The sequence below is a fragment of the Cavia porcellus genome, unplaced genomic scaffold, assembly GCF_034190915.1.
Source record: "Cavia porcellus strain 051 isolate PalLab524CR breed Dunkin Hartley unplaced genomic scaffold, mCavPor4.1 scaffold_14, whole genome shotgun sequence".
Taxonomy (NCBI): Eukaryota; Metazoa; Chordata; class Mammalia; order Rodentia; family Caviidae; genus Cavia; species Cavia porcellus.
In genome coordinates, this window is record NW_026947497.1 from 62,582,086 (window position 1) to 62,598,182 (window position 16,097).

General features: G+C 45.6%; 1 protein-coding gene across 7 annotated transcripts in view; it reads left to right on the plus strand.

Annotated features, from left to right (window-relative positions):
• Tcaim (T cell activation inhibitor, mitochondrial) overlaps window positions 1–2,796 on the plus strand; it is a 28,490-nt gene extending 25,694 nt beyond the window's left edge. For all 7 annotated transcript variants that reach the window (XM_003476873.5, XM_005006830.4, XM_013160315.3 and 4 more), the window contains one exon: window positions 1,911–2,796. In XM_003476873.5, the coding sequence (XP_003476921.2) occupies window positions 1,911–2,151 (241 nt within the window). In that variant the 3' untranslated portion in view covers window positions 2,152–2,796. The remainder of the gene's footprint in view (window positions 1–1,910) is intronic.
• Window positions 2,797–16,097: the final 13,301 nt, after the last annotated feature.

Sequence of the window (16,097 nt, forward strand, 5' to 3'; positions counted from 1 at the left end):
GGAAAGGCAGGCGCTGTTACTGACCAGGAGTCTTCATTGTATAAAGCGTTTAGGCCGCTGAAGTCCCTGTGCGCTGGATGCCAAGCTGGGGCACAGAGGCCTGAGCACGGCTGAGCAGCAGACGGGAGAGGGGCGGCACCCTGCACGCACACCTGCTGGTACCCCAGGTACCCCATGCACCCCACTGAGCAAAAACAAAAGCAAAAGAATTTTTAAAAAGTGTGTTCTCTTTGATGCTGAGGATGCATCTCAGGTGCTCTGTGGACTGTGCTGGCCCCGGGAGATTTTCCCACTGCCAAGGGCAGCCTTCTGGGGACCCATTGCCTTTACACCTGGAACACGCTCCGCCCACTGTTCTGGGGAATCTCCTAGACCAGCATTCAGGGCAGTGGGACAAAGACTGGAGTGAAGGCGAGGCTTTGACCTCTCTCTGAGCACAGTGGCAGCAGTGGCAGTGTCTCCACAGAGCAAGGGTCTCCTGGGCTTCCTGCTCTGCACTCAACTCTGGCACCTGCGCTGTCGCCAGAGGTGCACGTCCCACCGAGCTGCACTCTGCCCAGCCTCCGCTTTGGCCACAGGAGCGCTCCAACTTGGACGAGGGCACCCTGGGGGCCTCTTCCGCAAGAGCAGATAGGAGGCTGGCACTGCCTCACCATGCATGGTCTCTGCTTCATCAGCCCACACCAGGCAAAAGCGCAGGCAGAAGTGTGTGGCCAGAATTCTGGCGCTGAGAGTTTTAACCCTGCAGTGGCCAGAGGAGGCTGAGGCCCATGGGTCAGGGAGGCCTGGGGACGTGGCCCTGGGGCCACGCAGGACACCCAGGGGCCACGTGTTGCCAGCCACACTGCACGGTGTCACCCTCTGCTCAGCCATGTTAAAGGCTTTTTTTTGTTTTTTAGCAAGTGAAAAAGCTCTGGATAGAAAACAGGGCCCGCCCTGCTGTAGAGAAGCCCCAGGCCCAAGGGGAACACTCAGCACTCAAGAAAGGGGTTCAGCAGCAAAACAATTGCCGTGACCACTTCCATTTTCCAAGGTGCTTCTACCATGTAGGTGCTTTATGCCCTTACTGAGTTCTCCCGCATGCAGCGGGAAAATACACTAGAATGTTCAGTGTTTTTAAGCAAGGCAGTACTTCAGTTACATTGTGTGATCAAAATACACTCTGACCATTGACCTTGTAAAAATTATCACAAGTGAGCCAGGCACGGTGGTGCATGCCGGTCATCCCAACACTGGGGAGGCTGAGGCAGGAGGATTATTGCCAGTTCAGGACCAACCTGGGCAACAAAGTGAGCTCAAGGCCAGCTTGAACTGCATAACAAGACCCTGTCTCAAAAAGACAAAAATTATTGCAATAAAAGACAGTGCAGTACCCCACCAGTTGAAACACAGCTAGACACTCAGGAAAGAGGACAACAGTCAACATTTTGATCAATTCAGGACATCGAGGCAGCCAGGACAGTGCAACAGAAGACCTTCAGGAGAGAGGCCTCCAGTGCTGCTGCAGAAGCGGCAAGGACCCGGGATGGTGGGGGTGGGGGTGGGGGGGGTCAGCAGTCTCTCATCTCCCAGCTCACCGCGCAGCCTGGCATGTGACCTGTCTGTCCAGCAACTTCCAGCCACGCAGGTCCCACACAGCAGTGAGGCTGTGACATGGGGACCTCTGAACTTGTCCCCACTGCATCAGTCCCAGGAGCCCAGAGCCAGGGTAGCCGGGTCCTTACCAGGCAAGAGTGACAGAGGGGGCCTTGACCCTGAGGAGGGAGGAGGATAGGGGTGGGGGCCTCCCAGGGCCCCTGGCGGCCTGAGAGCAGCTGTACCAGAAGTCTCTGGGCTGTTGCAGCCCAAGTATTCGGAAACAGTTCCTGTTCTTAGCTGAAAGCAGCATGGCTCTTGTTCCCCTGTCACAGGTTGAAGGCCACTGAGGACAGACTGATCCAAGCCTCTGTCCGAAAGCTGGCCCTGGAGAAGCTGTACAAGGAGCCCAGCATTTCCAGTCGCCAGATGGTGGCCTGCTGTGAGCGGCTGACCACGAGGCCGCGGCCAGCACTAGACAGCATGCGCCTGTGCGTGTCACACTTCTACTCGGTCCTACAGGATGGTGACCTGTGCATCCCCTGGGACTGGAAGGACACGGAGGCTGTGAAGTGACACAGGATCTGCTTGGTTTCTGAGGAGATAAGAAAGGAACAGTTCCATTTATTTAAATCCGCCAATAATAGGACTGTGTGTGACATGTTCTGAGAATAGCTGCTAACTGCTATTGAGAGTCTTGTTAAAAATTAATTTGCTAGCAGAAAGACTAGGTCTTACTCTCAGCCTTGAGATGTGGGAGGCCCAGACGAGGCTGAAGACACCAGCAGAGAAACGTGTTTAGTGATCGAGAGGCAGGGCCCTCCAAGAAGCTGTGTGTCCCCATGAGCGAAACGTGCCTGTGTGGACAGGGCGTGCCTGTATCTCCACATCACAAGGCTCGGGTCAGCACATACCTTCACAGTCCATTCTTGGCGTGCACACTTTGCCTGTGAGCAGGCGGGGACAGCCGGTGTAACAGACCGGCCACAGAGTTTAGATGGGAGTTTTGCCTGAGGATGGGGAGTGTGTGGGTTCGCATCATCTTGAGCAGCCCCTGCCAGTTTGTAAAGCATCTTCGGTGACAGAGTCAAAGTTTGCCACGCATCATATCTCCTACCCATTAAAGGCGGTAGCGGGGGCTGGTGGTGAGGGGCATACTTAGCACATGAACAACCCCAGTGCTGTTCCCAGCACCCAAAAAATAAAGTGGAGATCTACCCATTGGTAATGCCAACTCATGGACAGGTGGGACCTGCAAGCATGGCCTCACCTTTCCCCCCACCAACTGAGCCAGTCAGGGCCCCTGGGTCACCTCCCAGAAACTGCCTAACCCCAGATGTCCCCACAGCTTCTCAGTCAGGGGCAACTGGGGCTCCAAGCCTGTGGCCACATTGCAGAAGATGCTGAATACATAGAGCAGATGTGACAGGGGCTTTCTCCAGGGAACCAGGCCTGTGCCTGCTGGGCCTGGTCTGAATCCTTGAGCCTGGAGCAGATGGGACAGGGAGTCTTGGACCCAGGCCCCTGGAGCACAGCTCTGGCCCAGTTACCAATCCAGTGTCCCAGCAGCCTTATATCCCCACCTCCCTGGTCGCCTGCAGAGTCCTGGCCTGGCTTCCTGAGTGGACCAGTCAGCCCTGAGGAATCTGGGTTCCCAGGTTGTGGCACCTGAATCCCCTGTGCCACCATCAAGAGACACAGGCACAGACCTGGCCTAGGACCCATGGACATGCAGGGCCATTATGAGTGCCATCCCTTGGTGACAGTCTGTGCAGGCCTGGAGCTTCTGTGCCCCATGTGTTTAAAGGTGGCCCAGGCATGTCCTTGGGGTCCTCACTCTGCAGCCCCAGGTGCAGGAGTCCCACAGCATTGTAGGGCTTATGGGTTGGGCTGAACTCCAGGCCAAGGCCCCAAAGAGGCCACACATTTCCACAGATCCAGCTGAGTGGGGCCTCGCCATGAGGGCGGCAGTGCCTCCAGATCTACAGCTGCAGTCGCCCTGCCTGTCCTGGGTGCTTTAGAAACGCAGCCTCATGTCTGCCCCGAACCCTAGGGACCTTAGTGCCTGGCTGGCTCTGGGCACAGTTGTCCTGCTGAGCTCAGGTTTGTCTGGGTCCAAGGGAGAACAGAGCTGAGTGACCATTTCAGTGTCCCCTGAGTCTGGAGAGGGGTCCACCCTGTACCCTGGCCTCACCCCTCCCCACAGTATGTAGCCCCGCTGCCCCAGCCCTGCTCAGTTTACCTCCCAGAAAGTTCTTTCTCTACAGGGCCCAGCGCTGCCCTGGCTTCTCCCCAGGTCAGGCCAGGTCCAGCATATGCTGACTCACCAGGTTGGACCTGTGTGTCCCCTTCCAGCCAAACATTGCAATCTCACATCAAACATGTGTCACGGGTCACTTCCCTGCAGATGTCTTCCGACCTTTTATGTCACAGCACTGGCTCAGCGTCATCTCAGCCAGGTTCCTGACTGGTCCATGAAGGGCAGCCCCAAGCTGGAGGGTGAGCGGTCTCCTCTGGTCACTCTCCAGTCACAGACTACATGCAGCTTGGGGTGCAGCCTGCATGGCCCCATCAGACCACCCTTCTGGGGCCTAGGACAGAGGGACGACCATCCCATCCTGGGACTCCTCCCTCATGAGAACACAGTGCACTGGTTGCGGCCCAGTGGCAAAAGCCATGACAGCACCTGGTCACTGTACACACGAGCTCGTGCCAGGAGACACTGGCCTTGTGGGTCCCACCATCTTGGTCTGGCCCTGGCCACTAAATGTTGAGACACCAGCCAACATCGGCATCAAAAGTATGTGTGTGTGTGTATAACGGGACCAAACCCAGGGCCTTCGCACTGAGCTATCTTAGCTTTTTTCATTTTTCATTTTGAGACGTCTCACTAAGTTGCTAAGATACCCAGGCTGGGCTTGAACTGACAACCCTCCTACCTCAGACTCCCAGACTGCTGAGACTACAGGTGCATATCACCACTATTTCCAGCTAGAACTGGGTTATTAAACTCCAAAGGATTAATAATACCAGAGACTTCCAGGAAGATGACAGAGTGGTAAACAGCAGAAGAAATGGACAGATTCCTAGGTCCATATGAATTGCCAAAGCTGGATCAAGAAGATAAAAAAATTCTAAATAAACGATTACCAATCAATGAAATAAAAGATGTAGTGAAAATCTACCAACAAAGAAAACCCCAAGCTCTGACAAACTGATTCATTGCTGAATTCTACAAGAAATGTAGAGAACTAATACCACTGCTTCTCAAACCCTTTAATGAAATTGAAAGGGAAGCAATACTCCCAAATTCCTTTTACCCTGATACCAAAACCAGATAAGGAAACAACTAAAAAAGAGAACTACAGGCCAGTCTCCCTAATGAAAATGGATGCAAAAATCCTCGGTAAGATACTGGCAAAGAGTGTACCAAGTCATCAAGAAAGTTATATACCATGACCAAGTAAGATGCAGGGATGGTTCAACATATGCAAATCAATAAATATAATACACCACATTAACAAAACCAAGGATAAAAACCATATGATCATCTGGGCATTGTGGCACATGTCTGTAATCTCAGCACTTGGGAGCCTAAGGCAGGAGAATCATTGCGAGTGTGAGATCAGCCTAGGCTACAAAGTGAACTCAAGGCCAGCCTGAACTTCGTAGTGAGACCCTGTCTCAAAAAGATAAAAAAAACCAAAGAACCATATGATCATCTCAGTAGATACAGATAAAGCTTTTGATAAATTCCAACACCCATTCATGAGTTTAAAAAACAGAAAATTGGAATAGATGGTCTTAATCTGATAAAAGCCATCTATGGGGGCTAGGGGTTGAGCTTAGTGGTACAAGCTTCTGTCTCACAAGTTCAAGATCATGCATTCCAACCTGGGTACTAAAAAGCCATCTACATCAAACCAACAGCCAACATCATACTAAAAAATAAGACAAAAACAGTGCTTTCACTCAAAAATCAAGAACAAGACAAGGATGTCCACTGTCACCACTATTGTTCTATATAGTTGTGGAAACTAGCCAGAGCGATTAGAAAAGAGAAAATAACTAAAGAAGTTAAATTATCGGGGCTGGGGATTTAGCTCAGCAGCATAAGCACCTGCCTTGCAAGTGTGCTGTCATGAGTTCGATCCCTGGTGCTGATAAAACCAAAAAAGACCAAAAAAAAAGAAATTATCATCGTTCACAGATGATACTCTAAATAGACCCCAAAACACCACAAAAAGACTCCTAGATCTAATAACTAAATTCAACACAGCTAGATACAAAGTTAACACTCAAAATCAATAGCCAGGCTGGGGATATAACTCAGCAGCATAAGTGCCTGCCTGGCAAGCCCAAGGTTCTGAGTTCAATTCCCAGAACCAAGAAAAAAATTCAACAGCCTTCCTGTACATGAATAACAAACTTACTGAAAGAGAAATTAGGGAAACAACACCTTTCACAATAGTATCCAAAAAATGAAATACCCAGGAATGAATCTAATGAAGGAAGTAGAATACCTCTGCATTCAAAACTACTGTGAAAAAATACGGAAGAGGGTATTACAATATGGAAAGATATCTCTTGTTCTTGAACAGCAAGAACCAATATAGTGAAAATGGTAAACTTACAAAATTACTACATAAATTTAATGGACTTGTGGTCAAAATTCCAACAGCATATCTCACAGAGAAAACAACCCTAAAATTCATGTGGAGCTGGAAGAAACCTAGAATACCAAAGGCAATTCTGAGTAACAAAAGGCAGGCAGGGGGATCCCAATCCCAGATCTGAAATTATACTACAGAGCTACTGTGATAAAAACAGCATGGTACTGGAAAAAAAAAAAAAAAGACCTGAAGATCAGTGGAACAGATTAGAAGATGTAGAAACAACTCCAGACACATGAAACCATCTTATCTGTGACAAAAGTGTTAAACACCTTCACTGGAAGAAAAATAGCCTGTTTGATAAATGGTGCTGGGAAAACTGGCTCTACACATGCTGAAGATTAAAATTAGACCCATTACATTTCACCAAGCACTAAACTAAAATCAAAATGGGTTGAAGATGTAAACATTAAAACAAAAATACTAAATATGCTGGAAGAGAGAATTGGTAGAACCCTTGACATTGGTGTAGGCAGAGACTATGAACAAAACTCTGATTGCACAGGAACTATCACAGAGAATCAACAACTGGGATCTCACCCTACTGAAAAGCTTTTGCACACCAGAGAAACCACCAACAGAGTGAAGAGACAATCCAAATAATGGGAAAGAATTTTTGCCACCTGTTCCTCAGAAAAGGATTATTATCTAGAATATATAAAGAACTCACGAAAGTCAGACCCCCCCCCCAGATTTAAAGACCCAATCCAAAAATGGGCATCTGACATGAACATGTACTTCTCAAATGAAGAAATACAAACAGCAAATAAAGATACAAAAAAATGTTCAACATCACTGGTCATTCAAGAGATGCAGGTTAAAATAATGCTGAAATTCTACCTCACCCTAGAAAAAGATTATTATCAAGAAAGCAAGCCAGGCATAGTGCCGCATACCTGTAATCCCAGCACTCAGGAGGCTGAGGCAGAAACATCATCATGAGTTTGAGGCCGTCCTGCGCTGTACAGTGAACTCAAGGTCAGCCTAAAGGACACAGCAAGACCCTATGGGGCAAGGGGGAGACAACCTATAGCAAATGCTGTAGGGGTTGTGGGGAAAAGGAATGCTTCTCCACTGTTGGTGGGAGTGTAGACTGGTGCAACCCCTGTGGAAATCAGTCTGGAGGTTTCTCAAAAAACTAGGACTAGAGGTCCCATTTGACCCAGCTATTCCCTTTCTTGGTATCTTCTCAAAAGAATTAAAAGCATCGTACCACAGTGATGTGTGTGCACCCATGTTTATAGCTGCACAGTTTGTAGTGGTGGAATCTTGGAAACCGCCCAAATGCCCATCAACTGGCCAATGGATGAAAAGATGTGATTTTATATACTGCAGAGTACTACCCTGCCATAAAGAAGGCTAAGCTTGAGACATTTCTCCTAAATGATGCTCTTAAAAGAAATAGACACACAAGGGTAAGCAACTGCACCGTCTCTCAGATGGGGGAACTGGAAGCATGAATAGGACCAAAATGTATATTAAGTATTGTAAAATAGAAAGAAAATGTTCGCATGGGGAAAGGAAAGGAAAGAAGTGAAAAGTTTAAAAAAAGAAAAGGAAGGAAGGAAAACGTGGAAGCAGCTTTTGTGAGTGTGGAGGGCGCAGGGGCCTCAGGGAGGCTGGGGACAGAAAGGAGGAAGCCAAGCTGTATCAAGGACAAGCAGACTCTGCGCCTACCACCAGGACCCTATGCCGCGTCCTGGAATCCCACAGGAGAGGACGTGAAACAGAAAGCAGGCCCTTGTTGTCCGAATCGGCAGCTTTATATCAGGTTCGGGACACTGCAGCGGCTCCGGCAGAGCCATGAGGAAGCGGGCGGAGCCCCCGCGGGGTGCGCGGGGCTCGGGAGGCGCTCGGGTGGGCACTTCGAGGCGAAGGCTTTCGGGCTCAGGACGACCATCGGCTCCCGGCGGCCGAGCGCTTGGGCAGGTAGCAGAGCCCCCTCGCGTCGTGCTGTGGTGGCCCCAGCCATGGCGGCCTGGCAGGGGTCCGGATCCCCGCCCGCAGCCTGTGGAGCAGGCGCCTCAGCCGCTCCTGGGGGTCGCGTGATCTCCCCGGTTACCTCGTTCACCCAGAAAAAGGTGTCTGGTCCCTGAAGCATGACTGAAAGAAAAAATGGGGGGCTTGACTGTGACACCACCTTTTCCAAAAGTTTAAATCTTAGCTGGATCACTAAAGAAAATGTATAAAAAAAAAAAATCTTGGGCTGAGAAGTTAGCTCAATGGCATAAGCGCCTGCCTGGCAAGTGCGAGGTCGTGAGTTCGATCCCCAGTACCAAAAAAAAAAAAAAAAAAAAAAAAATCTTAGCTGGACGTGGTGGCGCAGGCCTGTAATCCCACACTGGGAGACTGAAGCAGGAGGATCACAAATTTGACTCTGTCTCAAAGTTTTAAAAACTGATAATAATCAGATGTAGCTTAATACAAAGGCCATGGGTTTGATCCCCAGGACCTAAATAAACAGATCCTAACCTCACACAGTTAGCCCTTGATTAGCTGTGGGTCCAGGCCCACAAATTCACCAAATGGCAAATCAGAAACCCGCAAGGACGAGACTCGCGTTTACACCGCACATGCGCAGATATCCTTGCCTGCTCCCCTTGGGTGTCACCATCTGCCAGAGGTGCTGGTGCCAATCAACCCCTGCGAATGATGAGGCTGGGCAGGCTACCCATCGCCCACTCAGGGTGCTGGCACTGACGGGGTGGGGGAGGAACTGCAGGAGCCCGACAGTCTCTGAATTTTCTTCTCTTTTACTTTTCTTTTCTGGTTGTTTTGTTTTGGGGTTTGTTTGTTTGTTTGGTGTTTTGGGGGGGCAGGGTTCCACTGTATGCTTCAGGCTGGCCTTGAACTCACTCTGTAGCCCAGGCTGGCCTTGAACTCGCTTTGATCCTCCTGCCTCAGCCTCCCGGGTGCTCCCATTACAGCCTGCACCACCTTGCCCTGTTGAATTTCCTATGCTTTTCAATTAAATTCTATCTGTTCCTTAGGAAGATTTGAGCTGTGAGTCCTTAAACTCTTTTTAGAAATTCTGATTGATTTTTTTCTTCTTTTTGAGACAAGGGTTCTGTGTAGCCCAGGCTGGGCTCGAACTCAGTGATCCACCTTCCTCAGTCTCCTGAGTGCTGGGATTACAGGTCTGTGCCAACACGACCAGTTGTAACTACAGGTAAATAACTACAGTCTGAAAACCACTCATAGCTTAAGAGCCCAGAGTGCAGTCTCCCATGGGAGCAGGCAAAAAAGCCACTCCCACAAAGATCACAAGGACCGGCCCCACAGGGACCAGGGACTGGCTTTCCAAGCTGCCGGGACTTTGCATGTAAGGACAGTCATCGCAAGCCTTGACCCGCAGCTACCGCAGCTACAGAACAAAGGAAACTCACCCAGGTCAGCGCTGGGGAGGAGCTGAATGCTGGTGGGGGACACTTCCTGTCCACTGCTGTTTTTATTGTTTTTGAGTCCCTGGATGGAACCCAGGGTTCAAGCTGAGCCGCCCCCGCCATGCGCACTTGTGTTTTAAAAGGCCCAGCCTCACTAAACTGTGCTGAGCTCAAACTTGCTATCATCCTGCCTCAGCCTCCCAGAGAGCTGGAATGACAGGCACGTGTGCCACCTCTCCTGGTTGATTTTTCCTGCCTGGAAATCATTCTGCTTTCTTGAGAAGGGGCGCAGTGGCTGCTGCCCTGAGAACTTGAAGGTGGGGCACTTAGTCTGCTGCCCAGGCTACCCAGCAGCACCCAAGGGCTGCTCCCTGCACTCCCCAGGACGTGGGGCTGGCTCAGGTAGAGGGTCCCGTCTCCCATGCCCAGGTTGGGCCACTGGAGGGCTGGCTTTTGGAGGCTTTGCAGCTCACCTGTGCAAGCTTGGGCTGTACGGCTGAGGCTTCTGGGCCAAATCAGGGGCCAGAAGGGCACTGGCAGTAGCGCCTAGCAACCCGTCTTTATGAAGTCAAGCACCACACCCAGGGCCATGCACAGGGGTGTCGGGAGCCAGGGCCCAGCCTGCGCCCTTTCTAGCCATCTTTGTCTTCCTGTCTTGATTTCTGACGGTCCAGCCACCTGGTTCATCACTGGCAGCAACAGGGTTTTGTTTTCCAAAAAAGAAGGGGCAGGAGGTGGTGGAAGAAGAGAAGGGAAAATTTTTGTCTTTCTTTCCTTTAAAAATTCATTTTATTCAAACATAAAGAGAAAGGAAAAAGAAGGAGAAAACTAAATACAATAAAATTTCAAAGCACGTCAGTCAGGAGCATCAATGGTACACACACTGCACGTTGTCTTCCCCAGATCACTCACCCAGAGCATGCCAACAGCACAATTCTTTCTCTTCAGGGAACTCAGTCAGTAATTTAACTATCGTCACTATCTTATAAAAATATACAAGCATACGTGCGTTGTTTCCTTCAGCATGTCACACTAATGAAACAGTATGATGTTTACACGTGTATCTTATTCCATGGATGAGTATGTTCTCGAGGTGCATCTGTTCACCTAGAAATGTGTCCAGCTTACCATTCTTTAAGGATGAATAGTACTCCACTGTATAAAAATACCACATCTTCTTTATCCACTCCTCAGTTGGGCATTTGGGTTGTTTCCAAGATCTGGTTATTACACACTATACTTCTATAAACGTGGGAGCACATATATCACTGTGGTATAATATTTTTCATTCCTTTGGGAAGATACCAAGAAGGGGATAGCTGGGTCCATTGCGGCCCCCAATGTTACTTTTTTGAGGACTCTCCACACTGATTTCCACAGTGGCTGCACCAGCCTACACTCCCAACAGTGGGGAAGGGCTCTTTCTTCCCCTCCAACATTTGTTATTGCTGGATTTTTTGATGACAGCCATTCTTTCTGGAGTGACATAAAATCTCAGTGTTGTTTTAATTTGCATCTGTCAAATGACCAGTGATGAGGAACATTTTTTCACCTACTTATTTGCTTTTTTTATGTCTTCATCTGGGAAGTGTGTATATATTTCAGATGTCCATTTTTAATTAGGTCTTTAAATCTGGGAGGACTGATTTTTTTTTTTTGAGTTCTTTATATTTTCTCGATAGTAATCCTTTGTTTGAGGAACAGCTGGCAAACATTTTCTCCCACATCCTGGGTTGTCTCTTCACTCTGTTGGTGGTTTTTCTTGCTGTGCAAAAGCTTTCCAGTAGGGTGAGATCCCAGTAGATTCGTTGTGATAGTTGCTGTGCAACTGGGGTTTTGTTCATAAAGTCTTTGCCTATACCAATGTCTTCAAGAGTTTTACCTACTTTATCTTCCAGCAGATTTAAATGTTTGTTTTAATATTAAGATCTTTGATTCATTCTGATTTTAACTTAGTACATGGTGAAAGCTATGGGTCTAATTTTAATCTTTAGCATGTATAGAACCAGTTTTTCCAGCACCATTTATTAAAGAGGCTGTCTTTCTTTCAGTGAATGTGTTTGGTGTGCCTTTGTCAAAGATAAGGTGGCTTAGTGTGTTTGCAGTTGTTTCTTTGTGCATCTTCTAATCTGTTCGACCTTTGGGTCTGTTTTTGATTTTTGGTATCTTTGGGTTTTGTTTTTGGTTCTTTGGCCAGTACCACACTTTTTATCATAGTAGCTTTACAGTATAATTTCAATCAGGAATTTTGATAACCCTTCTTGTCTTTTTTGCCCAGGATTGCCTTTGTTATTCCAGATGTATTTTGGGATTGTTTTCTCTAATTCTGTGAGATATGCTACTGGAATTTTAATTGGGATTGCATTGAATCTGTATAACGGTTTTGGAAGTATGGCTCTTTTCACTATATTGGTTCTTCCTACTCAAGAGCACGAGGTATCTCTCCAGTTTCTAAAATCCTCTTCAGTCTTCTTTAGAGTAACGTAGTTTTCATTATAAAGGTCTTTTACCTCCTTTGTTAGACTGATTCCTAGGTATTTCATTTTTTTGAATGCTATTGTAAAAAGGTGTTGTTTCCCTGATTTCTCTCTCAGTGAGTTTGTTATTCATGTAGAGGAAGGGTACTGATTTTTGAGTGTTGACTGTATCCAGATACACTACTTAATTTGCTTAGTAAATCTAGTCTTTTGGTAGTTTTGGGGGTCTTCTAAGTAGAGTGTCATGTCATATGCAAATAACCATAGTTCAAATTTTCTTTCCTAACTTTATTCCTTTTATTTCTCTCCCTTATCTAATTTCTCTTGCTAAAGTTTCCAGGAGTGTGTTGAATAAGAGTGGAGACAGTGGACAACCTTGTCTTGTTCCTTAGAGTGAAAGCACTCAGTTTTTGTCAATTTAGTATGATGTTGGCTGTTGGTTTGTCATAGATGGCCTTTATCGGATTGAGGTAAAGACCATCTATCCCAATTTTCTGTAGGATTTTTTTTTTTTTTTTTTTTTTTTTTTTTTTTTTGCTACCAGGGATTGAATTTACAACCTTGCATTTGCCAGGCAAGCGCTTGTGCTGCTAAGCCCCTGACCCTTTTATAGGGTTTTTATGATTGGGTGCTAGACTTTCTCAAAAGTTTTTTCCACATCTATTGAGATGATCATATGATTTTTGTCCTTGGCTCTGTTATATGGTGTATTACATTTATGGATTTACGTATGTTGAACCACTCCTGCATCCCTGGGATGAATCCCACTTGATCATGGTGTACAATCTTCTTGATGATTTGCTGCAGTCTGACAGGTTTGTTTTTTTTTGTGTTTTTTTTTTTTTTTTTTTGGTTTTTTTTGTTTTTTTTTTTTTTGGTCTTTTTGTTTTTATTGGTACCAGGGATCGAACTCACAACTGCCTGCTTGCAAGGCAGGCGCTTATGCCGCTGAGCTGAATCCCCAGCCCCCCCCCCTTATTTTTTTTATCAGTACCACAAATCAAACTCATAACCGCATGCTTGCAAGGCAGGCGCTTAGGCCGCTGAGCTAAATCTCCAGCCCCTATTTGCCAGTATCTTACTGAGGATTTTTTAAATCAATGTTCATTAGGGAGATTGGCCTGTAATTCTCTTAATTGGGCCCTTCTCTGGTTTTGGTATCAGAGTAATGATGGCTTCCAGCAATGTATTTGGGAATCTTGCTTCCCTTTCATTAAAGAGTTTGAGAAGTAGTGGTGTTAGGTCTTCACTAAATTTCTTGTAGAATTTAACAGTGAATCCATTAAGGCCTTAGATTTTCTTTGATGATAGGTTTTTAATTACATCTTTGATTTCATTTATTGATATGGGTTATTTAGGATTTTTATATTTTCTTGACTCAGCTATGGTAATTCATTTGTATCTAGGAATCTGTCCATTTGTTCTGTATTTTTTCTTTTCTTTCTTTTTTTTTGTCTTGTTTTTATCGGTACCAGGGATCGAACTCACGACTGCCTGCTTGCAAGGCAGGTGCTTATGCCGCTGAGCTAAATCCCCAGCCCCTGTTCTGTATTTTTCAACTTATTAAATACAAGTTTTCAAAGTAGGTATATATGATTTTCTGGATTTCTGCAGGGTCTGTTGTGATTTCGTCCTTTTCATTCCTAATTGTGTGGATTTGAGTCTTTTTTTCCTTTTTTTGATAAGGCTGGCTAAGGGTTTGTCAATTTTATTTAATCTTTCAAAGAACCAACTCAATTCATTGATTCTTTGTATTTTCTTTTAGTCTCCAGTGTGTTAATTTCTGCTGTGATCTTTATAATTTCCTCTCTTCTACAAGCTCTTGGTTTAGCCTGCTCTTCTTTTTCTGGAAATTTGAGGTTCAACATTAAGTTGTTTATATGTGCTTGCTGTTTCTCGTGAGTCTTTACTGCTATAAATTTCCCTCTCAAGGTTGCTTTCATTGTGCCCCACAAGTTCTGGTACATTGTACTGTCGTTATCATTCAACTGTAAAAACTAATTTCTTCTTTAATTTCATCTATGACCCATTGGTTGTTCAGCAGGGTGCTACTTAATGTTCACGTGTTGATGAAATTCTTGTGGTTTTCTTTGGCATGGATTTCCAGTTTTATTGCACTGTGGTCTGATAGTATGCATGTAATAATTTCAGTTCCTTTTATTTACTTATTACACATGTTCTATGAGCTGATATATGGTCTATTTTGGAGAATGTCCTGGGTATAGCTGAGAAGAATGTGTATTCTATGTGGGGTGGAACACTCTGTAAACATCTACTAAGTCCATTTGCTCAAAAGTGTGATTTAGTTCTAATATTATTTTTTTGTCATTGATCTTTTTGTGATAGTGGGGTATTGAAGTCTCTCAATAAAATGGTTTTAGAGCTTACTTGACTTTTCATGTCTATAATTGTTGTATATAGCTGTGTGCACTAGTATTTGTTGCATATATATTTGATTATTTCTTCCTCTTGGGATTGTTCCCTTTATGAGGATACAGTGACCTTTATCTCTCTTAACTAGTCTTGGCTTGAAATTCATTTTGTCTCCAAATAGGTTATCTACCCCTGCTTCTTTCTGGATCCCTGTTGCATAGAGTAGTGTTTTCCATCCCTTGACTTTGTCTATTAATTTTTTTGAATTAAATGTTTCTTGTATATAGCATATTGTTGGATCTTGCTTCTTGATTCATTCTAAGACCATTAACGTTGGTTAAAACTGATATGCACCAATTTATCCTTGTTACGTTATTTTCCTGTTATTGAATCTCCCCACATCACCTTTTCCCACCTTTCCTCTAATTGTTTGCCTTTCCTGGTGGATTCCTTCTGTTGGGGTTCTTGGTGCTGTAGTTCTTATCTCTTTCTAGAATGTCCTTCAGAACATTTTCAAGTGCTGGTTTGGTGATTATAAATTTCCTGAAGTTCTTTGTCATGTCTTATTTCTTCATCAATTTTGAAATACAGTTTTATGGGGTATGAAAGTAGTTTTCCTTTAGAATTTGGAGCACTTCACTCCAAGCTCTCCTTGAGTTTGTGCTGAGAAGTCAGCTGTGATTCTGATGGGCTTTCCTATATAGCTGATTTGATTCTTATACCTAACAGCTTTTGAGATTCTACTCGTGTTAGATTTCTGAAATTTTGATATCTGGATGTAAATTTTTTGATCATTGCTAATTAGGGTTCTATATGCCTTACGTATCTGGATGTCTAATTCCTCTCTACCAGGAAAGTTTTCTGTTACAATGTCTGTGAACATGTTTTCAATGTCATTTATGGTGTATCCTGCTTGTTCATTGACTCAAATTTTTATTCTTCTCATCTAGCAGCTGCTGGATTGATTTCTCATGGCCCGTTGCTAGTTTTGAAAAATCTTTCTTTTCCTGGTCGCTAACTGCAAACCTGTCTTCACTATCTGTGATCCTGTCCTCACAGTGGACTAATCTGTTTCAAATACTTCCAATGGAGTCTTATTCACCTGTGTATCTGCTTGAATCTGCCTTAAGGATTCCATTTGTTTCCTATGCTGTGCTTCCATAATTTGCTTAACATCTTCTATTTTTTGTCTGTGTCTGCTCCATCGCTAAGCATGACGTGTATTTTGGTAATCTCTAGTTATCTGAGAGTATTTCTGACCTCATTTTTTCCACATCCTCATTCAATTGCTTTGTTTCCATTTCAGAGAGGCTTGGTGGGGGCTTTCAGATTGTCCCACCTGATTGCCCCCAGGTTTGCCTTTGGTGAACTGGATGTCTGGCGTTGCATCTTAATTTGCCTTCTCTTTTCTTTTCTAGTTTAATTCCTGGGGTGATGCTTGTAAGTGGCCTATAGTGGGTTGCTTTACTGGTGACACTTAGGTGATGATCACTTCTCCGAGGCATCTCCCAGGTGTAGCTGGTTTCTGGGTTTTGAGTCTATTGGAAGATCTTACCTCATGAGTGGCCTCCAGCCTCATGCAATTATGCATGTCATTGGTTCATTGTCTGGTGCTT